This window comes from Acomys russatus, chromosome 1 (assembly GCF_903995435.1).
Source record: "Acomys russatus chromosome 1, mAcoRus1.1, whole genome shotgun sequence".
Classification (NCBI taxonomy): Eukaryota; Metazoa; Chordata; class Mammalia; order Rodentia; family Muridae; genus Acomys; species Acomys russatus.
In genome coordinates, this window is record NC_067137.1 from 26165994 (window position 1) to 26192252 (window position 26259).

At 37.4% G+C, this 26259-nt stretch overlaps 1 protein-coding gene and 1 non-coding gene across 4 annotated transcripts in view; one reads left to right on the forward strand and one right to left on the reverse strand.

The window, feature by feature from the left end:
- The window catches only part of Atad2b (ATPase family AAA domain containing 2B), a 141290-nt gene that overhangs the window by 89288 nt on the left and 25743 nt on the right, over nt 1–26259 (forward strand). For 2 of the 3 annotated variants that reach the window (XM_051143225.1, XM_051143214.1), the window contains exons 19-22: nt 11340–11525; nt 15630–15765; nt 20543–20739; nt 23993–24152. In XM_051143225.1, the coding sequence (XP_050999182.1) occupies nt 11340–11525; nt 15630–15765; nt 20543–20739; nt 23993–24152 (679 nt within the window). The remainder of the gene's footprint in view (nt 1–11339; nt 11526–15629; nt 15766–20542; nt 20740–23992; nt 24153–26259) is intronic. The other variant, XM_051143219.1, reaches the window with a different exon arrangement.
- On the reverse strand, nt 6079–6181 carry LOC127197013 (U6 spliceosomal RNA). Its single transcript, XR_007831581.1, has one exon. It is a non-coding gene; the product is annotated as a U6 spliceosomal RNA (small nuclear RNA).

Genomic DNA, 26259 nt, shown 5'->3' on the forward strand with positions numbered 1-26259 from the left:
AGAGTTCATAGTTGATTGGCTTAATTTGCCTTTTATTTGGAGTTCTTTGGTCATTAACAATACTTTCCCCCAGCCCTTCCAAAACAGGGGTCTCTGTGTAGGTGTCCTGGACTCACTTTGTAGACCAGGTTGGTCTTGAACTCACAGTGATCTGCCTGTCTGTGCCTCCCTGTGTGCTGGGATTACAGGCATATGCTACTGTGCCCAGCTTCTCAGTACTTCTTTTTGTTGTTGTTGGTTGGTTGGTTGGTTTGGTTTTTTGAGATAAAGTTTCTCTGTGTATCCTTGGCTGTCCTGGACTCACTTTGTAGACCAGGCTGGCCTCAAACTTACAGAGATCCGCTTGCCTCTGCCTCCGGAGTGCTGGGATTAAAGGCGTGCACCACCACTGCCCGGCTGTACTTCTTATAAAGCGTTGTTTAAAGTCCCCCCCCACCCCCACCCCCTAAAACCTGTGGTTCTAATATAAAACTGTATACCAGTATTTTGCTCACAGTTTGACACATCCTAGCTGTAAATTTTTTCCGGTAACATTTGCTTTTATGTTTGCTTATCCTTTTCTTTCTGGATGAGAAAATGTTGCTGGTTTGTACAAATAAGAGAATTATGCAGTGTCATTTCCAGTAAATCCAGATGATGTACTAGGAAAGTATAAATTACCAAAATTGACTCCAGAAAAGAAAGAATCTAAACCGCACTGGTTGTGGGAGAAGAAATTGAAGAAGTGTCATAAACACCTAGGCAGTTTCACAGGTGAATTATTTTTTACTTTTAAAGAGTATTATCATTCTAATGCTAAACTGTTCCAAACACAGGAAAGGAGGAAAGCTGAAAGGCTGACAGAAACAGCAGCCATGGCCTTTCAAATAAATGCAAAGAGTGCTAAAGGCCCGCTTCACTGAGGCAGTAGTTTTAAAGAAAACAACGGGAATGGAGCCTGCTAGGAAAGGGGAAAGGTTATTACTGAAGCACGCAAGATTGACTCAGGCATTGAGGGGTTAAATATTAGAAAGGATGCAGTAATGTTATTAATATTGGTCGTGATATCACTATTTTTTAGAATATCTATAGCACTGACTAAAAATTGTTCAGGACAATAAGAGGACTCTATAAGGGAGTTGGTAGCTTTCTCTTTAATAACAGTAAGTTAGAAATACAACGGATAGAGAGGATCGTTTAAGCTACTAACTTACCTAGGAATTAACTGAATGAATCAGTATGCAAGGCCTTAGTAGAAAAATAAAATTCAATTGAAAGGGATAGTTGAATAAAAAACAAAAACCAAACCTTGTTTTAAATTATTTTGTTACACTTCAATTCAGGTATATATTACAATCAGATAAATGGGTAGAACCAGAGCTACACAGCTTCATTGTTGTGACCTAGAACACGTTGCTTACCCTAACTGAACCTTGATTTCCTTACATATGAGATGAAGATGACGATACTTAGCATGAGGCTGTATTAAAATAAGAATACATCAAACAGGCTTGATAACAGTGCTCTCAAAACTTCAGCTGTAATTACGGTTCTCATCTTCATTGCTGCTAAGACAAAATGAGAATGCTGTGAGTTGTTTTCTTAGTTATTCATAAGTTTTTATAATACCACCATAATTTAGAGGGAGCAACGTAACAAGATTGCTTCTTCTAATTAATAAACATGAGAATCATGAGGTGAATTCTAGAGAAAAAATGTAATAATATAGGAGCTTTGCTGCATTTTTATGGGTATATTGGGATGACAATAATAAAAAAAATTGTAACTGCACAGGAATAGAAAAAATAATAGGACAAAAGAAATCTACACCTTGACCTCTGTAGACAGAGTATATGATGATGGCAATACAGTTCATATCGGTAGTATAAAAGAAATGCGTTATTTAAGTAAATGGTCTCAGAAAACTAGGGGTGCTTAACAAAGATAGTAGAAAAACAAAGCAATTCCAGTTCCTATTTGTTTATATATATGTAAATGCAAACAAATTCAAGATTAGCTCTGGAACTTTAAGAGTACTAGGAAAATTCACAAAATTTATATACTTATTTTCATTTGCCCAAAAAAGTTGTTTCTAAACAGCACATAAAAACCAGAACCCAAATAAAGAAACTTGACTACAGAAAAATTTAAATTCACATAACAAATGTATTTTTAAAAATAAAATTAATATACATTGGTGAAAAATATATTTGTTATATACATATCAAGAACAAATTTCTTAAATATAAATAATGTTTAAATCAGGAAAGAGAAAGAATAAAAGTATAACATAAAATTTGTAAAACATAGCAAGGTATAGTGGTACACATCTGTAATTTTTCAGCATTCTGAAAGCTGAGGCAGTTGGACCAAGAAGTCAAGATAAGCCCAGATTACATTGTGAGTACCTATCTTACTCTGCTCCAACCTCTGTCAAAAGGAAAAGAAGAAAAAGGAAAAAAAATTTTCTTTGTATTTATAAGGAGAAAAAAAAAAAACCCAACTAAAAAAGGATCTTTACCTTTACATATACATGAAAATCACAAGATTTTTTGTTTTGTTTTTTGAGACAGAGCTTCTCTGTGTAGGCTTGGTTGTTCTGGACTCACTGTGTAGACCATGTTGACTTAGAACTCACAGAGATCTGCCTGCCTCTGCCTCCCAGAGTACTGGGATTATAGGGGTGCACCACTGTACCTGGCTCACGATTTTAGTTAGTAAAAAACTGCTTAATTATGGAAACACTGGAAATGTTGGGTATTTGTACTTAGTTAAATGGAAATGTAAATTTATTTACATATTTCAGAGTATTGTTAGTTTTTTTTTTTTTTAACCCTTGTCAGATTTCAAATACATGTATACCTTTTGAGCCAGAATTATATGTTTAGGAACTTTGTCACCTAAAGACTTGTTAGCTTTAAGAATTTATTGTCACCGAGAGGAAAATGTTTTCTTCAAGGTTACCAAATACAAACAGCCAAAACACTATAAATGTAACATGAATATAGGTCCTGGTTGCTCTGTGGTTCTTTTTGCTGTATGTAGTTTATTTTATATGTGTGTAATAATATAAATGTATTTGTTTTAAGAAGAAGTAAATAATAAAAAGGAAAAGAATATTTAAATAAAAAAAGAATTTATTGTTGCCGGGCGTGGTGGCGCATGCCTTTAATTCCAACACTCAGAAGGCAGAGGCAGGTGGATCACTGTGAGTTTGAGACCAGCCTGGTCTACAAAGTGAATCCAGGACACCCAAGTCTACACAGAGAAACCTTGTCTCAAACAAACAAACAAACAAACAAAAATTATTGTCAGATGCATAAGGGTATTAATCATGACTCTGTGCACACACACTTTAGTATTTTCTGTGCATTGGTGTTTTGCCTACATGTATATCTGTAGGAACGTGTCAGGTCCCCTGGAACTAGAGTTACAGACAGTTGTGAGCTGCCATGTGGGTGCTGGGAATTGACCCGGGTCCTTTGGAAGAGCAGCCAGTACTCTTCACTGCTGAGCCACCTCTCTAGCTCTGTGCATACTGACAAACAAAATAATTCATAAGAAAAACTGTAAGTCCTTTAATAGAGGGCTGGCAAAACAAGTCATGTATAGCTTGGTATACTGTGGGGCCCACAGCAGAAATGAGGTTGATTTACACAAGTTGATATGGGAAAGTAGAGATGTGTATGTGCGTGCATGCGTGTGATCTGTTCATAAATGGCTGCTTTGACTTAGGGCCAGGAATCTATGTAATTGGGAATGATTAAACTTTAATGTCTGTTTGTTTTCTTTCTGTTTTATGTTTTTAGTTTTGTAGTGATGAAGACCAGACCTAGGACCTTGTGTGTGCTTGGCAGGTATTCTTTCCCTGAGCTAAATTTTCAGCCAACTTTGTTTATTTATGCAGACTATAATTACAAATATAAAGGAAGGAAAAGTCACACCTAAAATAGCAACTATTGTAGTGTTTGGAGCCATTTTCTTTTTATGACATTTATGTTTGACTATCAAGCAAATGAAAGATAAAATAATTCTGAAGGAGCTGGTGTGGTATTTTCATATTTCCAGTTATGTAGAGGTTGGGGCAGGAGGATAGTTTCAGCCCTGACATCCAAGCTAACCCACAGTAGTGCAGTGAGACCATCCTCGCCGCTGTTTTCTTCCTTGGGCACATGTACACACACCCGCAGTGATGCCTCTTGAGACCAGAAAGTAACCCCCAATGTCATTGCTTAGGAACCTTGTACCTTTTTTTTGAGGTAAGGTCTCTTACAGGAACCTGGAGTAGGCTGATTAGGCTAAGTTGGCTGGCCAGAGAGCTTCAAGTATCTTCTTGTCTCTGGCTTCCCAGCACTGGGATTACAAGTTCATGCCCCCATGTGTGTCTCTGGATGTAAGTGGTGGAGTCAAAGTCAGGTCGGTAAACACTTTACCCCAGCTGTCCTCAAACCCTGTCTCTTTAAGTAATGAAAGAAGATGGCTTCGGTGGGTTGAGTTGGCTCACACCTGTAATTCCAGGACTCTGGAGGGCTGAGGTAAGAGGATTTCCAAACAGTACATCTCAGCTGTAGCTAGAGTGTATGCCACTAAAAAAGTCACTTTAAAAGAGAACCATTTTCAAAATGAGAGCATTTCTGTTGTGTAGTGTCTGGTGTGTCTGTTGTGTATGTTGAGGTTGAGCTTTAGTGTGGTAAAGCACACATGAGGAACGCTTAGGACGTGGTAGCTTCATAGTACTGGGATCCTAGGCCTTTTTAAGAAAGGCCATACTTGGCTAAATATGAGTTTTAACTTCATATTCTCTGTTTTCGTTCATTATTGGCTTTCTGTTTTTGGTCATGTTTATGGGAAAAGAGGTATCAATTGATAGGAGAAAAATAATAAAAACTCTTGGTTTCACCTTTTGGCTGGGTACTTTGAGAAAAGTCATCTTAGGGCAGCTCAAGAGCTTGGAAGAAGCCGAGTTTAGGCTTGAATATGCATCAACTTCCAAGGCCTTGGCTGGGGCTTGGCAGTGGCCAGCTCAGACCTAGACTTTGCTGGGAACCTGTTAATCACTGTTTATAAACTTAATAGTAGTTTTCCCAAAAGATTTACCAAAAAAGATTGTTATTTAGTAAAGCTAATTTTTAAAAATAACCTACAAAGATTAGCAAGTCTGGCTCTAAATAGATATGGAAAAAAAAATCTTAGGATAGTGGGTGTGGTTCAGGTACTAAATCACACCATTTCAAAGTCGCCTCCTTCCTTCTGCCTTCTCTCCTTGGACTAGGACTCTGTCCTGAGCATCAACCCTAAGTAAATGTGTAACAGAAGGGTCAGTCTGTGCCAAGTTACTGTTAGCATGCATTTCTCTAATGTATGTGATTTTTCATATTTATTTATTTACTTTCTTGTATGTGTATGTGTGCATGTGCACACACATGTGCCATGTATATATGTGGAAGTCAGAGAACAACCTTTGGAAGATGGTTTGTTCTTTCTACTGTGTGGAAAGACCTGGAATTTCAGCCAGTTGTAAACCACCTGATGTGGGTGCTAAAAATCAAACTCAGGTCCTCAGGAAGAGCACTGTGTGCTCTTAAAAATGAAGCCATCTCAGCCGGGCGTGGTGGCACACGCCTTTAATCCCAGCACTCGGAGGCTGAGGCAGAAGGATCACTGTGAGTTTGTGGCCAGCCTGGTCTACAAAGTGAGTCTGGGACAGCCAAAGCTACACAGAGAGATCCTGTCTTGAAAAAACAAAAAGACAAAATACAGCAGGAAAAATGAAGCCATCTATCCAGCCCTTACATAGGATCAATCAAAAGATTTGGAACTTGGGGTACTGTATAGTGTTATGAATAATTTGAAATGGTGAATTAAATACTTTATTTAGTGAAAGTTTTAGTATTTTTTTTATTCACAGAAAGATATATATTTGGAAGTTCTTAGAGAAAGCCCCCTTTGACTGAATAATATTAAAGGATTAATATTTATCTCAGTGTAGCCCCCTTTTAGTTTACTTAAAATTTTTTCTCATAAATGTATTTTGATCATATTCTTTCTGTCCCCCAAATCCTCCCTACTTTCCTACCCACCCAACTTTATTCCATGCCCCCCAATATGGAGCACTTCATGAATCTGCATGTCACCCTTGTTTAGAGACCGTGTTAACCTTCTGTAATGTTCCAGTTTTAGTGTATGTGCTGCTGAAGCGCACACTCTGGTTGTTTTGTGTCTGTTCACATGGGTGTCAGGGTTATTCTGTGGCTTTTGAGTTTGTAAGCAAATTAAATTGTCTTGCCTCAAAATATGTAAGTTAGTAAATTTTGAAGTCTTCGAGGAATGAAAATATCAGAAAAATCTAACTTTCACAGAGGTTGGTTTGTAGAACTTTTGCCAAAGTTGAGAAACTAGTATAGGTGTGCTTCATCACTGGCTGGCTCTGTGCTTATGTACAACAGTTTGGTGCCTTTTTCTTTTGGTTTCTTGATCTTCACAGGTCATACAGTGTCTTGTTTTTACAGAAGATGCTCTGTAAATTTTAGGTGAATAGAATATAAATGCAGTAAAATGATATTAATAGAATAAATCACTAGTAATACTATGTAACGGCTTATTATAGCAAGATTAAAAAAAAATTCAACTCATTAGTGCTTTGAAGTTTTTGTAAAACTTGAATTTTACCTCCCCCCAAATTTTATTTTAACTGTGTTATATAATTTTAGTATATTTAGAATATTAAGCAACTGACAAATTGTAGAAATTTCTTGCTGATGTAAAGCTGTTTGCTTCTTATGATAGCCTCTTTTAGTTTAGTCAGAGCACAACTGGCTTTGAGTTTTCTGCTTTATTCACATTTATGGTTGAATTTTTTTCACATTTAGATTTTAAGTTTTAAACAGAATTGTTTGTTATGATGCTGTAAATTCTTAACTAAAGACATGTGAAGGACTGGGTATATAGCTTATTGGTCAAACACTGAAAAGCTTGTGCAAGACTTTGGGTCTGATTCCCAGAGCTGCCAAAATAAAGCAAATGGCAATATTGAATTTGTGTGCATGTGGTGCTGGGGAATCAAGCCAAGGGTCTGACACACATGAGGCGAGCGCTCTGCCACTGAGCACTGCTCCCAGCTCCCGAACATTTCCGTTCAGTGGCTAAAGTACTTACTGTCTTCTCAGTTCAGCTTTTCAGATAATTAGAACTCCTCTAAATATAAGTGCAGCTTATACCATTAGTGCTCCCTAGAATGGGTTCTTCTACCATTAGTGCTCCCTAGAATGGGTTCTTCTAGCTTCAGTAGGCTGAAGTTTGCCTTTGTTATTTAGCTTAAATAAGTGATTAAAACAACAAACAAACAAACCATAAGGAAAAGAAAACCTGGGTAAAGAGCTATAACAGCTGGGTCAAGAGGAGGCCAAAAGGAAACAAGCAGTGTGAACAAACACGGGAGCGTGTTCATTTTACTTGTGCAAGAGTGCTGGTCATGTCAGAGGTATTTTGAAACGGTTGGTTCAGTAATTTGGCCTACTGTCTTTTTTTCTCTATAACAGTTTTTCTGTTTTCTACTACACCTTGCACACCCACCAATCCAAGACACCTTATAGGTGAGTATTTTTCTAGTTCTCAAATGGCATCAGTTGTTCCCAGCCAGTTGCCACTTCATTAAAACTAGGCTCTATTTTCTACTCTGAATTAACAGGTATTTGATTCCATAAAGACTATTTTAGTCCTCAGCTTTAAAAGTTGCCAACAAGAGATGCAGCTCAGTGACAGAGTACTTGCCTATTGTGTGAAGCCCCGGGTTCCATCCCCAGGACCCCACTTCTCAACACCAAAACATTGTGTGGTGATCTCGGGTAAACTATTGGAAAGCTGCCTTTACATTACTCCAAACCTCCGCTTCACAGTGTGTAATAAGATTGCACTTCTTTTCCTTGATGTTTATACTCTAAAATTTTAAAATGCCCGTGTCGGACCCTTTATTGATTGATTTGTTTGTTTGTTTTTTAAGTGCTCCAAATTGATCGTAGGATCTTAACACACAAGCACATCCCCACTAAGCTAAACTTCCAGGTCTCTATTTGAAGTTGTAGTATAAAAGCTTGGAAATTAGAACAAGTTGTTTTATGTGAAATTGTACTATAATAACATGAGATACTGAAAAATTAAAAGGAAAATAATTTCAGTACTGCTTTTTTACTTGTCTAGAAAGTAAACATGGTTCCAAACTAAAGGCTTAGAAAAAAAAAATAGAAATAATCTCTAGATGTTGTTTATTTTATGTAGTCTCCTACACTAAGGTTAATTCTCTGATTATGTCATTATTCTCATGAATTAGAAAGGCTAATAAGCCTTTTGGATTTTTTCTATAGTTGTGTTAGATTTATATGCTCTGGGTTTTCTAATACAATTTTAAAAATTCTATAAAAAGAGACTATTTTCCTGGAGGCACTGGAAATAACAGAAAGTCATGTTCAAATTGTAAATTTTGAAGAGGATTTGATAAAAAGAAAAGAGAAAACAAATCAAAACCTCATCTCTGAGAATTGGCAATTGCTTGTGTAGTTCATAATTGCCAGGCAGACAGAACACTTGCTGGAATGCACTGTTTAACTTCTGGCTTTATGAAGTGCATATTATTGCTAACCTCCTGTTGGAGTGGCCATTCACGCTTATGCTTGGTAGTAGCTGGGTGTTTCTCAACATACATCCCTAGACAATATAACAGAAGTACTAGAATAAAAGGCAAAAAAATTATTTTTGCAAAGGCATGTTTTCTTTTCTCTTGCATACTGGGCATGTGGTGACTTGCATGGCTAAACTTAGAGGTTCATTTATGAAGTTTGCAAGGAAGCTGTTGTTTGCTAGTCTTTTTTTCTTTGGTCACTCCTCTTAATTTCTCATCTTCTTAAAATGACCAGCATAGATAGGGGCTTGGAAAGTGGCAGTAAAGGTTAGTTGCTCTCTTCCTCACACCATGCCTGATCTTGGTGGCATGTAGTAATTAAAAAAAAAAAAAAAAAAAATGAACGTCTCAGTTGCTTTTGTATTCCTGTCTGGCTCATACTTTTTTTTTTTTTTTTTTTTTTTGTAAGAACTTTGAGGAGGGAAAAATCATAGATTTCTAAGTTTTAGAGTAAGAATATTTTCAGTAAAGGTCAGAATTTGTGAGTCCTAAAGAAACTGTTCTCCAGCTGCTCTGGATTGTGGATATTATCAAGTAAAGGAAGGAGCAGATGTCTTGTGAGACATGTGACAGGAGCATCTGTATTTCTTCCAACATGGGAGAGGCTATTGGAGCCGCTTTCCTCTGGTCACTTATTGAGTTGACAGCACCTTTGGTTTTATTCAAAAGGTTGTTTTTTTTGTTTTGTTTTGTTTTGTTTTTTCAAGACAGAATTTCTCTGTGTTAGCCTTGGCTATCCTGGACTTGCTTTGTAGACCAGGCTGGCCTAAAACTCACAGAGATCCTCCTGCTTCTGCCTCCTTGAGTGCTGGGATTACAGGCATGTGTCACCACACATGGCTATTCAAAAGGTTTAATGTATAATATGTTATTAAATAAATTCATATAATTGGTAAGCATGCTCATGAAAGAAAAGTAGTCTTTTTTGTTCTTTAGGAAATTTCTAAAAATGTGTATGTATGCATGTATGTATGTATATATGTATGTATGGTGTGTGTGTGTGTGTGTGTGCGCGCGCGTGTGTGTGAGAGAGAGAGAAAATCTTACTGTATAGCCCAGGCTGGCCTCAAACTTGCTATGTAACCCCATCTGTCTTGAAACTTGCAGGCCTTTGCGCCAGCCACCTACATTCTGGGATTATAGGCATGCATTACTACATCTGCTCGTAATCATTTGTGTTAGCTTCTTATTTATCTTTTACATTGCATAGACTCATGAAATGTGTTTAACGGAAATAACTAGAGAATAGAATTTTCTAGTTAGACAGAAGAAACATTGTCAGATGTTCAACGTTTTTTAATACTTTTATTTTATTACACATGTATAAAACAAACTACATACAGCAGGGAGAACCATGTGACAATCATGAGAATAATGAGTTCTATACACGTTACAGTCATAGTGACTTGGCCATCTGCATTCATCCAGTTTGAAGTGTCTTTCCTGTCTTGTTGAATCTAAATTTCTGAATGAGATTCAATATTTATCCTATCTCAACTCTAATAGCTTAATTTCCTTATCGTGATCTAAAACGATCTTGTCCCCTAACCAACTAAGCTTGGTTGGAAAACTATGCTATCTTGTCTTCAATGCCCCTCAGAGACTTGAGAAGGAATAAAACTTAATTTCCTGAGTGAATCAGCAGTGTGGGTTAGCAGCTTCCAAAATGTACAAATTGACTGAAGACAGTTTACTGCCTGACCAGTCACCCAAAACACTTTATATTGTTGGAGCCTCATCTTCAGCTTTCTGGCCTAATATCTCTGCCAGACTTGTTTGCAGGGCAAGAACTATTGAGGACTTGCTTACCCTGACTTGGCAGAGTGCGGCCGTCGACTCTGCCTGCATCTACGTTAGCCCATTTTTAGGCAGATTCTGTTTGTGGCAGGAACGAGGACATTTATCTAAACCTGTTAAAGACAATGGCAAGATTGCATATTAACATGCAAGATTCAGTAATGAGCTCAACAGCTGTTGGCCTACACATAGAGAAGAGCAGTTCTGGCATAGCTGTTCACTGACAGCCAAGCTGGTTCTTACTGTTGTGCGTTGGCAGAGTATGATGGGAAGCATGGTTTTTAACAACCGAGGAAAACACTGTTCTGAGTTTTCTGACAGCTCCTTGCCAACTTGTTGTTCTTTAGAGAAGTTAGACTATTTTGTGACCATGAAGAGTGGAATACAAAGAGGTGAGTGCGTGTGTAAGCAGAAAGTGTGTTAACTGAAAGCTCTGGTGCATCTTGGCTAACATGTATTCATGGTTGATTGATTTTAGGCACTTGCTCAAGTGCTCCACCATGCTGTCCTTTTCTTTCTTTTGAACTTAACTAATAACTCTTAATATGGGTGATAATAGACATGCTATGCTTATTTTTTATTTGCAGCATATTTTCATAGTGGTGTGCCTTATTGTCTGTTCACAGTAAAGAAAACAATCTTCTATATTTATGCTATTAATATGTACTGAATAGGATTAGTTAAACAAAATACCGTGTGTGTGTGTGTGTGTGTGTGTGTGTGTGTGTGTGTGTGTGTGTGTGTGTGTGTGTTGAGGTAAGAGTACATAGAAGTTACATATATAGGCTTGTGCATCCTATCTTGAAGAAATTAAGTTTGGGGGTAATTGACATAGTTAGTGTATCCAGGGATTGCTGTTTGAGCTTTTAAACACTGATTCTTTCCTTAGATATTTCGAGAAGCTCGGAGAACAGTACCCAGCATTGTTTACATGCCTCATATTGGTGACTGGTGGGAAGCTGTCAGTGAGACTGTGAGAGCAACTTTTCTGACACTGCTGCAAGATATACCATCCTTTTCACCTATATTTTTATTGTCTACCTCGGAAACCATGTACAGTGAGCTGCCTGAAGAGGTAAGTGCTTTAACAAACTTTGACTTACTATATTGTTGTGAGCCTAGCCTTCAGTTGGCTGAGCCATCTCTCTAGCCCACCTTATTATATTGTTAAAAAATAGTTGCCTTGTTAAATTACACAACTTCTTTTTTTTATTAAACAACTTCTTTTTAAAAAAAGATTTGCTTATTTATTATATATACAGTGTTATGCCTGCATGTGTGCCTACCTGCAAGAAGAGGGCACCAGATCTCATTATAGATGGTTATGAGTCACCACGTGGTTGCTATGAATTGAACTCAGGACCTCTAGAAGAGCAACCAGTGCTCTTAACTTCTGAGCCATCTCTCCAGCCCTTAAACAACTTTTTCTTTCTTTCTTTCTTTCTTTCTTTCTTTCTTTCTTTCTTTCTTTCTCTTTTTTGTTTTTTGTTTGTTTGTTTTTTTGAGACAGGGTTTCTCTGTCTAGCCTTGACTATTCTGGACTTGCTTTGTAGATCAGGCTGGGCTCGAGATCCACTTGCCTCTCTACCTCCCAAGTGCTGGGATTAGAGGCATGTGCCACCATGCCCAGCTTTCTTAAACAACTGTTAAAAAAATTTTTATATGCCTTGGTGCTTTGGTTGCATGTCTGTCTGTGTGAGGGCATCTGGTCCACTGGGACTGTAGTTACAGAGAGTTGTGAGCTGCCGTGTGGGTGCTGGGAGTTGAACTTGCGTCCTTTGGAAGAGCAGCCAGTGAGTGCTCTAACTACTGAGCCATTTCTCCAACCCCTAAACAACTTTTAGCTAGAATAAAATCATGATTTTCATACCAGATCTACAGCTTTTTGCTACCATTCTTATTTGGTATAATTTTCCTCATTGTTGTGAAGATTGAGACAATTCATGCCTAAAGCAGAGCCTAACATGTGCCTTCCTACAAAAGTCTAAGCTCTTCCTTCAGCAGTCCCTTTATAATGTCCTCCTTCATTCTGTGTAATCAGTTGATGGGATTTCACCTGTAGCTTTTCATTGGTAAAGTTAAATTTTATTTGAGTTAAATATTATTGTGCATTTTTCTTTTTAAAAAAATATATCTGAAATTTACTTTTGAGTTCAGATAAAAAGTAAAGCTTTAATTGATTCAGGGGAAAACTGGCATTGAATGGAACTGATCAAAATTATCTCTCTTATCTATGTTTATTTACTTATTTTTGTTTGTTTGAGACATTATTTCTCTGTGTAGCCCTAGCTGTCCTGGAACATGCTCTGTAAACGAGGCTGGCCTCAAACTCACAGAGATCCGCCTGCCCCTGCCTCCTGAGTGCTGGGATTAAAGTGGTGTGCAATGACTGCCCAACTTGATGAAACAAATTTTAATGATTTTATTTTATGTGCATTGGTCTCTTGCTTACGTGTATGTCTTTGTGAGAATGTTGGAGCCCCTGGAACTGGAGTTACAGACAGTTGTGAGCTGCCATGTAGGTGCTGGGAACTGAACCTGCTTCCTCTGGAAGAGCAGCCAGTGCTTTTCACCTATGAGCCATCTCTCCAGCTCTGTGACAAACAAAATAATTCATGTGACAAGTAGTTAGTTTTAAGCTGTCTGGCATAGGTGCTGGGAACTCAATTTGGGTCCTTTGTAAGAGTAGTCTCCCACTCTTAACTTGTGAGCCAGTCATCTGACCCAAATAACTTTTGATTATTTATTATCTGATAGAATATAAACACTATTGGTCATAGCTTTTAGTTTATCATCATAGAGGGCATAGTTTGGCTGTATGTAGTAGTCAGAAAAACTAAGATACTGATTGATTATCCTTAATTGGTAGGTGAAACACAAGTTTGTTAGCATTGAACCTGAGATTTTAGCTTCTTTTCCTGTTGTGTTATTGTTCTGTATTTTTTGCTCTTATAGTCATGTAGATACATTTTTGAGATGAAGATTATGTGAATTCTCTGTATACTGATTATATAATTATACAATTTTTAAAATTCTGTAATAAGTACTATTGTGATCATATATGGAAGAGGTTTTCATCCATTTTATATATGTCTGCCTGTCTGTCTGTCTGTATCCATCCATCCATCCATCCATCCATCCATCCATCCATCCATCCATCTATTTATCTAACCATCCTTCCCTGGCTAGTGTCAAGCTCTTAGATGTCCTTTTGCCTTAGCCTCCTAAGTGTGAGCTACGATGCCTGGTTCTGCTCTATTTATTAAAAAAGGCTTGTTCCCACGAGACTTGTGTGTTCCTACTACAAATACAGTCAAACTTTTGAACCCTTTTATATTCTCTTAATGTTTCTAACTTCTAGTCAAGTAGCCCAGAGGAATGTCAGAACTGCTACTCATGTTAATTTCATACTCTCTTAAGTACTTAGTGTGTGTGCATGTTATAATAGAAACAGGGTTTATACAGTTTATAGCACAGTGTGTTACTAGAACACCATGTTAAGTGAATATGTTTATTTTTGACGAAATACATTCAAGTGTACTACCTTTGAAATGTTTGGTCAAAAAAATTTAAAAATCATTGCTTTGTACTAGCAGAGGCTAATGAACTGTAGTACCTTTTAAAGGGTCTCACTGATAATATGACAGAACAAAAATTATCAGGTTTCTCTACCTTTGAATTCCATCAAATGACATGGGTTTTAAGACACTTTGCTATTCTCCCATGCTTCTCTCATCTAGAGTCCCAACAGGATGTCCTGCCCTCTGTCCCTGGAGGGGGAGACCTGGTGGACTCAGAGGAAGGATAGCAGGCTACCAAGAAGAGACTTGATACCCTATGAGCATATACAGGAGGAGGTCCCTTCAGGCACAGTCATAGGGGAGGGGAATAAGGGGAAAATGGGAGGGAGGGAGGAATGGGAGGATACAAGGGATGGGATAACCATTAAGATGTTAACAAGAATAAATTAATAATATAAAAAAAAGACTAGTAAGTTGGGGAAAGTCTATTCTACATGCTAAAAAAATAAAGTTGAATGCTTATCTAGCACCAATATGTAAGGGCTACAACTTTAAAGACTTTTAGAAGTAAGCATGGTAGTGAGTTCTTGGACATGGCACTGAAAAAGCAAAAACAAGAAGTACTAAAAATAAATAAGTTGGATCTTGCAAAAATTAAAAACATTTTTGTACATCAATGGGTACTGTTTATAGAGTGAAAGGTAAACCATAAGATGGGAAAAATAATTGAAACAGTAAGAAAAGCTTTTTTGTCAGAATGTTTGGAGTCTAGAAGGTAGAAGTTAGACTTAAAGCTGACCAAACAAACAAAATGCAAGGCGATGTTGAATGTGATAGTGACACATGGGAACAGTGTAAGAAGGATTTAAGCAGCATGCCTTGGAGGGTGAGCTGCGCATGAAAGATTGATAGAGCATGTAAGCAGAGGAGAGGCAGGTAATCAGACAGTAGATGCTGAGAGATGAAAACTGCTGGCTGACTTTGAATTTTCACATAAGGCTGTATGATGGGATAGTCTGTGAAATGTTTAAAATTCTATTTTATTGACAGCAAAACCAGGATCCCAGAGAATATAATGAAATAGATTTGTTAGGGAAAGGACAGAGGATGGGAATACAAAGAAATATGTAGATTTAAACAGTTATCGTTAACATGCTCCTAGATTCTTATTGCAGGCTCTAAATGATTATATTTTGGAACCATGTAATAGCTCTTTGAGATTATTCCTAAAAATCTATTGTGATCAATTATTCAGTTTGTTTTTATCTGATGATTTTTACATAGACTATAACTTTTTAATGATTGGACAATTGGACATTTTTTCATTGTGGTTAGTTTTTGAAGTCAAGCCTTTTGTCCGCAGAATAGATGTTCTGTGCATATTAAGAATGGCACTAGAGCTGGGCAGTGGTGGTGCACACCTTTAATCTCGGTATTTGGCAGGCGGATCTCTGTGAGTTCGAGGCCAGCCTGGTCTACAAAGTGAGTCCAGGACAGCCAGGGATGCACAGAGAAACCCTGTCTCGAAAAACCAAAACCAAAACACACAAGCAACCAAAGGGGGATGGTACTAGAAATGGAAGGGATTGTAATTTGATTTAATATATATGCTTTTAATTCTGAATTCTCTTTCTTTGTGTATGTGTGTATATGTGTAGGTTAAGTGTATCTTTAGAATACAGTATGAAGAGGTGTTATATGTTCAAAGGCCTATTGAAGAAGATCGAAGAAAATTTTTCCAAGAACTTATTCTCCATCAGGCATCAATGGCACCACCACGAAGGAAACATACTGGTAAGTCCTAAAGCTTTATAAGAAAAAATAACAAAATTAAGAAATATTTAGGTCATCAGTCTTTTTTTTTTTTTTTTTTTTTTTCCTTCAAGACAGGGTTTCTCGGTGTAGCCCTGGCATTTTGGAACTCACTCTGTAGACCAGGCTGGCCTTGAACTCACAGAGATCTGCCTACCTCTGCAGCCTGAGTGCTGGGGTTAAAGGTGTGTGCCACCACGCCAGGCCTCAGGTCATCAGTCTTGGTGACAAACACCTTTACTCCCTGAGCCATCTCACCTTCCTAGATGAAAATGGCCATTGTGTTTACCTAATCAAAGATTGAGAATTATGTCTTTGTTAACGTTTTATTAAGCACAACTTTGGAACTTCTGGTAGATTCTGCATTCAACAGCCCAAAAAGCTAAGGGGAAAAGTTCTCAGTTCTTCTCTGTTTTAGTCATTTGAAGTACTTGGTGGTTGAAATGACAGGTTGTGAATAACAGAGGACAGGTTTGATAGCTGAGAGGTAGTGTGGTAGTTACTTTTCTCTTGCTTGCTACAAAATGCCTGACAAAAATAAGGAGGGAAGGGTTTGTTTTATTTTTATAATTTATTTATTTTTATTTTGCATACATTGGTGTTTTATCTGCATGTATGTGTGTGAGGGTGTCAGATTCTGGAGTTACAGACAGTTGTGAGCTGCTATGTGGGTGCTGGGAATTGAACCTGGGTCCTCTGGAAGAGTAGTCAGTGCTGTTAACTGCTGAGCTGTCTCTCCAGCCCCTGGAAGGGTTTACTTTGGCTCACAGTTTGAGTAGATGGAATCAGTCATTGTAAGAAAAGCACCGCAGTGGCGTGAGAGCAGGACACGGGTCATGCTCTATCTACCGGCATGAAGCTCGGTGGTGAATGCTGCTGCTCACTTTACCTCTTCCTGCTGGGGTCCCAGTCTATGGGGTGGTGTTACTCATATTTGAGGTGTCTACCCTCATCATTTCTACCCCTCTAAACGCTTCCTCACAGACACAACCAGAGGTGAATCTAGGTCATCTCAAGGTCCAGGCATACTGACAGTAAAATTTAGCAGTGAAAGTCTTTTCCAGTTTACTTGGTAACTAAAAAAAATATATTTATTTAGTGTATATGGTCTTTTAAAAGTCTACCATAGCCTTGTTTTAAGCATTTTATTTTTCTTGGGTTTGGAGCCATAATATTAAGAAAAACTCAAGAGTTTGTTGGTTTTTATCTTTCTTAATTAGTGAAAGACTGCAGTCCAAAACATTGAGGAAGATTTCTTTGTCTTCTTTTAAAGGTGCATAAAAGATGAGGCCCTATTGTTTAACCGTTCAACCTCTACAAGATAATAACATTTTTGTTAAAAATGGTTTAAGCTTATATTGCTTTGCCCTATTTTTAAATGCCATCATCACTGATTCCTTGTCTGCATGCATCCGTGTATTTTAACATTCACTCCTGCTCTTCTCCCCACTCCTCCCTGAGCCACTCCCTGCCCACTTACCCTTTTACATTTCTCTTACTGTTCTTACAAGATATTAAATATTTTTCCCTTTCTACTTATATTGGTTTTTGTTGTTTATGTATTATGTTATTAGTATATCAAATACTAATATTTACCTTGAAAACAGTTAATTTTACTTGTTTACTTGTTTGTTGATTTATTCAGCTTTTCTTTTCTTTTCTTTTTTTTTTTTTTGAGACAAGATGTCTCCATGCCCTGGCAGTCTTGGAATTCACTCTAGAGACCGGACTGGCCTCAAACTCACAGAGATCCACCTGACTCTACTTTCCAAGTGCTGGGATTAAAAGCATGCACCATTATGCTAGCCCATTTTACTTTAAAAATTTTTTTAATTTAATTATTATTATGTATACAGTGTTCTGCCTGCGTGTACACCCACAGGCCTGGAGAGGGCACTAAATCTCATTATAGATGATTGTGAGCCACCATGTGGTTGCTGGGATTTGAACTCAGGACCTCTGGAAGAACAATCAGTGCTCTTAACCTTTGAGCCTTCTCTCCAGTTCCCCATTTTACTTTTTTTTTTTTTTTTTTTTTTAATTTTTTAATTTTTATTTTTTATTTTTTATTAATTTATTCTTGTTACATCTCAATGTTTATCCCATCCCTTGTATCCTCCCATTCCTCCCCCCATTTTACTTTTTAATATACAATTAGATAAATATGTTTTTAGTCTTATTGATCTGAATTTATTGTTTTATTTATTTTGAAACAGACTCATCTGTAACCCAGGCTAACCTTGACCTTATGACCTTTCTGCTTCAGCATCTCAGTGCAGGGACTGAGTCACCATGTCTTGCTTGAATTCTCTGTTAATTAGAGTAATTTTTTTTCTTTATGTGTAATTTTTTTATTGTGTGTGTATGATGAATGACTTTGTGGAGTTGGTTATTTTCTTCTACCGTTATGTGGGGTTTGGCAATTAGACTCAAATCCTTAAGGTAAGAACTTTACCCCTTGAGCCATCTTATTGGCCTTCTTTATGGTTTTGTTTGTTTGTTTTTTGAGACAGGGTCTTACTATGTAGCTCAGGCTAGCCTTGAACTCATGATTGTCTTATTATACCACCCCGATAAGGGGATTACGGCTGTATGCCACCACTGTTGGTATATTTTTCCTTCTTGAGTTGCTTCACTGGCTTTCATTTCTCATGTTAAAGGTTCAGTGAAAATACTTAGCATTTGAGTCCCAATTGGGCTTAGTGTGATGCCAAGGAAAAAAATTTTTTAAAGATTTATTTATTTTACATTTGAGTATTCTATCTGCATATACACCTGCACACCAGAAGAGGGCATCAGATCACATCATAGATGGCTGTGAGCTACCATGTGGTTGCTGGGAATTGAACTCAGGACCTCTGGAAGAGCAGCCAGTACGGTTAACCGCTGAGCCATCTCTCTAGCCCCGAAAATGTTTTTAATTGAAGTTAAAGGCTTTGTGAAAGATGGCTTTGTTTTGTTTTGTTTCGTTTCATTTGAGAAAGAATCTCAACTGTGTAACTCTGGTTGTCCTAGAACCTACAGAAATCCACCCACTTCTGCCTCCAGAGTACTGGGTGTAAAGGCTGTGCTGTCACATCAAGCTTGAAAGATAATTTTGTAATTCATATACCTGACAAAGGAATATGATGAGACTATGTAAACATCTCTCAGCACATTACAGTAGAAAATAAATCATTTCAGTAATATAATGTTCAAATGATTTTCAACACACTGATGGTAAATAAATCCGTGATAGAGTTATATGTGGTGATGGAGATGTCTGATAACTTGGAAGTTTTAACATCAGCACCCTCGTTAGGATATCGTAGTTTTGCAAGATTTCATCAGTGGGTAAAGTTTAGAAAAAGGTTGTATTAGATCTCCTTATGTTATCTCCTTTTTAAAAAATACAAAGATTACATTATTGTAATGAACTTGTAATAAAAAGCACCACAGAGGTAGCTTAATGGTCACTCAGACAGGCACTTGCCCAGTCCCAAAGTCTGTACATTCCAGTGGCCTACTGTACAGTGAGAACCACTCTGAGGCAGTGCAGCGTATTTCAGATTTTACACTTTCACTATTAATTACATTCTTATGCATTTATCTGCCACAGGGGGGAAAAAAACCCCAAACAAAATCCACAACAAAGTGAAAACTAAAAAAATAAATAGCTTTATTATTTTTTTGACAACTCAGGTGATCTGTCCTTCCTCACCACCTAATACTTACTACCTTTTTTGTTCTTCTTTCTACATCTGTGCCCACGTGCATATTTGTTTAAATATATACATGTATACATTATAGGCTAGCATCCGTGTATGAGGGAAATGATGTAAGCTCTTTTCTGTGACTGCATGACCTTGCTTAATATTATGCAGTCTGTGTCCATCTATTTTGCCAGGAAAATATTTTTAAAAATTAGACGATGGGGCTGGAGAGATGGCTCCAGCGATTAAGAGCACTGTCTGATCTTCTAGAGTCCTGAGTTCAATTCCCAGCACCCACATGGTATCTCACAAACATCTATAACATAATCTGAAGCCATCTTCTGGCCTGCAGGTGTATATGCAGATAGAGCACTCATAATGTCTTAAGAAAATGTTTAGTGCATAGATATTACATATGGTACTTCAGCCTGGTTTTCCATCTCTTCCATGGCCTTATTTTATTTTGTTTAAGCTTTCTGCTTTGTGAACCTGGAGAGATGCCCTAGTGACATGAGGGCTGAAATTCAGAGTCCCAGCACTGGGACATGGACAAGCCAGGATGGTCCAGTGCTGCCTGTAACCCCAGTGTAGAGGAGGACAGAAACATAAGGGTGTTTAAGGCTTGCTGGCCCCAAAGTGTAAGCTTCAGCTTTAGTGAGAGACCCTGCCTTGAAGGAATAAGACAGAGAACAGTGGACGAGGACACTCGTGACCTCCTTTGGCCTAGACACATACAGACACATGCATGTATGGGCATGCACAAAGTTTCTACGTTTCTTTTTTCCCTCATCCCTGTAAGTATTACTCACTGTCCTCCCTTGTGGTTCTCAGAATAAGAGGGTAGAATTCTTAGGAGTTAGTAGACTTACTGTAGGTTATTTAATGAGGTGAATTATTCTTTTACTTTCTTTTAATTCCCATTCAAAGTTTTGCTTATTAAATTTCCATGATTTAAAGATACTTGTAATTTTCCTTTTCTTTAAAGATTGTTTTGGGAGAATGCCAGAAGACCAATTGAGTCCTGGCTTACCATGCTAAATCTTAACTTTTTTTTCCCTTTTTCTTAGCTCTTCGTGCTATGGAAGTACTTCCACTCGCACTACCTTCTCCTCCTCGTCAGTTATCAGAATCAGAAAAAAATCGCATGGAAGATCAGGAGGAAAATACATTGAGAGAGCTGCGGCTGTTCCTCAGGGATGTTACCAAGAGGCTGGCCACAGATAAACGCTTTAACATCTTCAGCAAACCGGTGGATATTGAAGAGGTCTTGTTTCAGTAGTGTGCAAACAGTGAAGTTGAACTGGCTAAAAGAAAAAAAATATTGACATCTTTTTTGGAAGGAAAAAAAGCAAAGGCATGGATGAATATTACCCCTAGCCTATAAAATCTTAATCCATGTGATAACTACCAGTGTCACCAGCAAATATCTGGTGACTGCTGAGTGAAGTTAATTACCAATCTGTATCCATACTCTTAATCACTATTGTTCTCTGTGAACGCCTACTCTTTAACTTAAGAGGAGGATTAAAATTTACTTTTGTGAAATGTCCAAAATAGACTATTTTTATTCCAGGATAAATCCTGCTTTAAAAGTATGTTGGTATCCACCCACGGGGCCACTATTGACATTTCCTTAACTGTTTGTGAGAAAAGGCGGACAAGCCTGTGCCTGCCCTAGTCACTCTGCTTTAGAAAGGCCTCTTGCTAAGGTGCTGCTGGAGTTAAGCACATCCTGTCTCCCTAAAACTGTTTTCCTCTCCAAAGATTTTCTCTGCTCCCAATGGAAAACTCCTCACTTTGTATGTGTATTGTTTGTGTAATCGTGGGAACTTGCTTTGTGATGGTGAGAACAGGAATTTTCCATTTGGAAAAATAAGAATGCCCTCAATACAAAAAATGTTTTATCCTGGGATAATATAGTGTGGATGAGCACAATATACTCTTTCCTGGCCTTCTCCTTATAGTTCAGACTCCATGTTTGAGCAGTTTTGGTGTCTAGTTCTTTCTTTTTTGTCATTAAGAATATTTGAATTATAGAATGATTCAACGTTTAATGTTGTGTCCTAATTGTGAAATCTGTGTTTTTGGACCTGAGCAGATTCCTTTGGAACCATTATGTCATCTGTGACTGGGAAGAATGAGTTAGCTTACATATCTCCTCCAAAAAGTCTGAAAACATATGTCTTCCCCTTCTTTTGGAATAAAGGAACTGTCACAATTTTTATTTGAATGTTTATCTATAATATGTAGTGGTTTCCATTTGATACTTTCAGAAAACAAGCAAGGTCATTTTATTACTTTTCCAATGTTACAGCTGAGGAAGTTGGCTAGTGACATAGCCAAGTTTTGAAAGTTTTTCAAATTTAAAACCCATAGTCTTTTTTTATTTTTATTTCATTTTTAATTTGAGACAGAGCCTCCCTATTTAGACCTGGATGACCTTGAACTTGCAATTGTCCAGCTACCAAATTTTGGGATTGTAGGCATGACCACCATCTTGAAAGCCCACAGTCTTTCATCCTTTGCATTGTAGCTACTTTCTGCCTTTTTTTCAATGGAATAACAGGACATGTAAGATATACCGAGTATATCCTTTTCACTTAAGAAACACACACACACACACACACACACACACACACACGCAGAAGATAGTTTTACTAGTAGTGTTTTCATTTGAAACTATCAGCAAATTTTAAAGATTTTTTAAAAAATGGTACTAAGAATTGAACCCAGGAGCTCGGTATAGTGGCATTCACATTTAATCGCAGCATTCAGGAAGCCAGAGGCAGGTGGATCTCTGTGAGTTCGAGGCCAGCCTGGTCTACAAAGTGAGTCCAGGACAGCCAGGGCTACACAGAGAAACCCTGTCTTGAAAAACAAAACAACAACAACAACAACAAAAAGAATTGAACCCAAGATCTTTTAAGTGCTCTACCAACCAAGCTATACCCCAGTCCTAAAGATTGATTTGAACAAACAAATCACTTCCTCTGAGTATATTTGGAACCTGGTATTTAACAGGAGAGCCAGCCTGCCAGGCTGGATGAACTAGTTTTCTTCTTGCTTAAGAAACTTTTTTTTCCCTAATCACAAAATTTTGTCAAATTTTGTCATCTGCTTTTTAAGAGTATAAGTTTTATGAATCATGGTAAGGATTTGCTTAGTAGCTTAAAACATAAAAGTATAGTGGCAGGTGGTAGTGGCTCATGCTTTTAATCCTAGCACTTAGGCGGCAGAGGCAGGTGGATCTCTGTGAGTTCAAGACCAGCCTGGTCTATAGTGCGAGTCCAGGACAGCCAAGGCTATACAGAGAGACCCTGTCTTGAAAAAACAAAGCAAAACAAGAAATCATAAAAGTATATATTCAAATAATGAATTAGAAGTGAGTATATAAATTAAAATTTAATTTAGATTTTAAAAGTATAAACTTTAAATTTATATTTAAAATTAGTAAATAAAATTAAATATAAAATCAGCTGCAGAAAGCAAAACATTAAAAAACATACTGAATTAAAAGTTAAGCATGTACTAAAATTTCATACTCTTAATAGTATAAAGCTTAAAAATGTGTTTTCTGTTTATTAATGTTTCTGTTTCTACTTTTAATACCTGGGTCAGATCTGAGAGTCCAACAAATAGTTCCACTGCCCCCTAGAGCTGACAGACAGTCACACCTTATCTATGACTTTAAAGTTGGAACAAAATATATGCAAATTACGTGCATGAATATGCACGTGTTTGTGCATAAACTTAAAATAACGGCATCAGTGCTGTAGAAAGCAAATCCTCACTTCCACAGAGCAGAGACTGCCCGGAAAGTTGTCCTGAGCTAGTTATAGGAATTGCTGAAACTGCTTTCATGGTCACTACTTGACTTTAGGTTTCTACTTGAGAAAACAGCAGACATAGGTTGTGACATAAAACATAAAACTTATCATATAAATCCCAATTTAATGTCTCACTGTAGAATCATTTATATGTGGAGACAAGTCCAGCAAATCCTTTACAAGTTAGAAAAAACATACTTATTTAATTGATTCAAAAATATGTGTAATGACTCCAAAGGAGTAGAAAATACTTTCCATGAAATGGTTCACCTTATAAAGCCAAAAAAGAAAAATTTTGTTGAAAAAAAATGGAAATAAGTACCAGAAATTTTATATTATTATGAAAAAAAAAATCAGCTTTTTATTTTCCTTTTTTTTTTCCTTTCCTTTTTTCTGTTCTTTTTTGAGTTAACACACTAATACTTACTGGGTGCGTTATCCACACATTCTCTTCTCAAGGGACTGTGGGTTCCAGACTCTTCCAGATGAGCACATGAAGCTTTTCATGGAAAGTGCGTCAGATAGTGACTGCAGGAGCACAAGGAGCACAGGAGCAGTGCGCCTGACCCTTCTGTAATTAGCTCCATGGGTTTAAGTGTTAAAGCACTCTGTTTTTAGTTTGTGGTTTTATGAACTAAAGCATATGAATAGCCAGACATAATTTTCATTGAAGTGTCCTATTTGTTGTAGGTTTCAGATTATCTTGAAGTAATCAAAGAACCAATGGATTTATCAACAGTAATAACTAAAATCGATAAACATAATTACCTAACGGCTAAAGATTTCCTGCAAGATATTGACCTCATCTGTAGCAATGCTTTAGAATACAACCCTGATAAGGACCCTGGAGGTAAGGACATGGTGGGCAACATAAACTTTGCCTGATGCGGATTGGTAAGTGAATGTGTTTAGGAACGCTGAAGAAATAGTAGTCTGCCCGGAAACACTGTGCTTACTTAAGTCAGAAGGTTCTGTACTTGTAGGCACTACGTTTCTGTCCAGGATTTTTTTCCATTATCTTTCAGTTTTTATACTGGATTGTAATTTTGTTCAGATTGATAGAAAATTTAGCAAATGAATTTAACTTAAAATTTGTTTGTTTAGCCAGTATCAGTAGTCATCAGAAAGTAGAGCCACTAAACACAGGATTTTTAATTTGCAGAACTTGGGATCAGGTAAGTTTATATATCAAACTCTTAAAAAAACCCAAGAGCTCACTGTCTAGCCCTGGGTTGCCTGGAGCTTGATAATTAATGTAAACTAGACATGTCTGAGACTCACAAAGATCCTCCTGCCTCTGCCTCCTGAGTGCAGGAATTAGAGGCGTGTCACTATGCCTAATACTATGTATCAGAATTTTCCTGTGGGGTGTTTTCTGTTCTGCAGGTTAGAGGTATTCTTGTAACTCCAGCTCCAGAGATCTAACATCCTCACACAGACATATATGCTGCCCAACCATCAATGCACATAAAATAAAAATAAATAAGTCATTCTTCTTTATGTATAAATGAAACGCCAATGTGTATTTATACATTTTTCATTCTTTTACCTGTTGATAACATCAAGCCTGATTTCAGTCCCTGGGGACCTTGAAGAGTGCTGCAGTAAACATGGGTGAGCCAGTGTCTGTGGTGGACTGATGGGTTTCAAGAGAAGATGGTGCTATGTGAGGGACTACAGTATTGGTGTATATCACAGTGGCCGCACAGATTTACATTTCCCCCAGCATTGATAAGGGTTCATCTTTGTTCACACAGAGCTAGTTCATTAGCAGCCATTCTGATTGGGTTGAAAAAACTCAGTGTAGTTTCAATTTCCATTTCCCTGATGGCTAAGATTGAACAGTTTCATACATCTCTTTGCTATAAAATGATGTAATTCTTGTATATGTTTTTTATTCCTCTAACATTTTTGAAACTCATTAATGACTAGATTTGTTTCACATTTAAAAATTATATATAAATGTGATATGGTAATGGCCTAGTCCTGAACATGCTGTCTTTTAGTTCTTTTCCCATCTATCAGAAATGTGAATAAATATTTTTATAACACGACACAGATTTCTTTCGGGTTTGTTTGTTTGTTTTTGTTGTTGTTTTGTTTTTGTTTTTTTGAGACAGAGTTTCTTTTTGTAGCCTTGGCTGTCTTGGACTCACTTTGTAGACCAGGCTGGCCTCAAACTCACAGCGATCCGCATGCCTCTGTCTCCTGAGTGTGTTGGGATTAAAGGTGTGTGCTACCACACCCGGCATGACGCCGATTTCTAATTCTAGCAATTTAAAGACTCTCAAAAATAACAACCGGTAATAACAATAGTAATAGTAATAAAAAAGCCTGGAGATATAGCACAATAGGTGGCTTTTCTAAAATGTGTTAGGCTCTAAACTTCATTGCCTACTACCTCCCAAATAAAAATTCTAATATAGTTGAATGTATATCTTCATATTTTTGTTAGGATAAATTCATTAAAGTGAAATTTCTGCATCAAAGACTATACAGCTTTTAAGACTTTTAATTAGTACTATTAAATTCTTTTAAAATCTTGAAAAAGTACAAAAAGCATGAGAGCCTCTGTTAACTAGTGCAGTAAGGACAGTTTCTTCCACTTCTAGTATGCATGTCATCTGCATCAGGATAGGTGGTGACAAACAGGCTAAATTTCAAGGCCATTTCACTCCCTTTGCCCTTCAGATGGGATCAGATGGGAGTGGCTGCGTTGACCTTGTGCTCTCAGCGTGTGATGTGGTGTGAATGTGAGCGCTATGCTTCTGTCCTCTAGTTCTTTAGCTGTAATTAGTCAAGTTTTCTAAAGTTTGTTGTCCCATCTATATAGTAGGGATGACAATAGAACTCTTTTATGAGGTTGTAAGGATTAAATAAGAAAGTGTATTATGTTGAATCTTATGGTGTTTCCATTTTCCTATGGTTCAAATGAGATTAGGCCCCTAGCATAATTC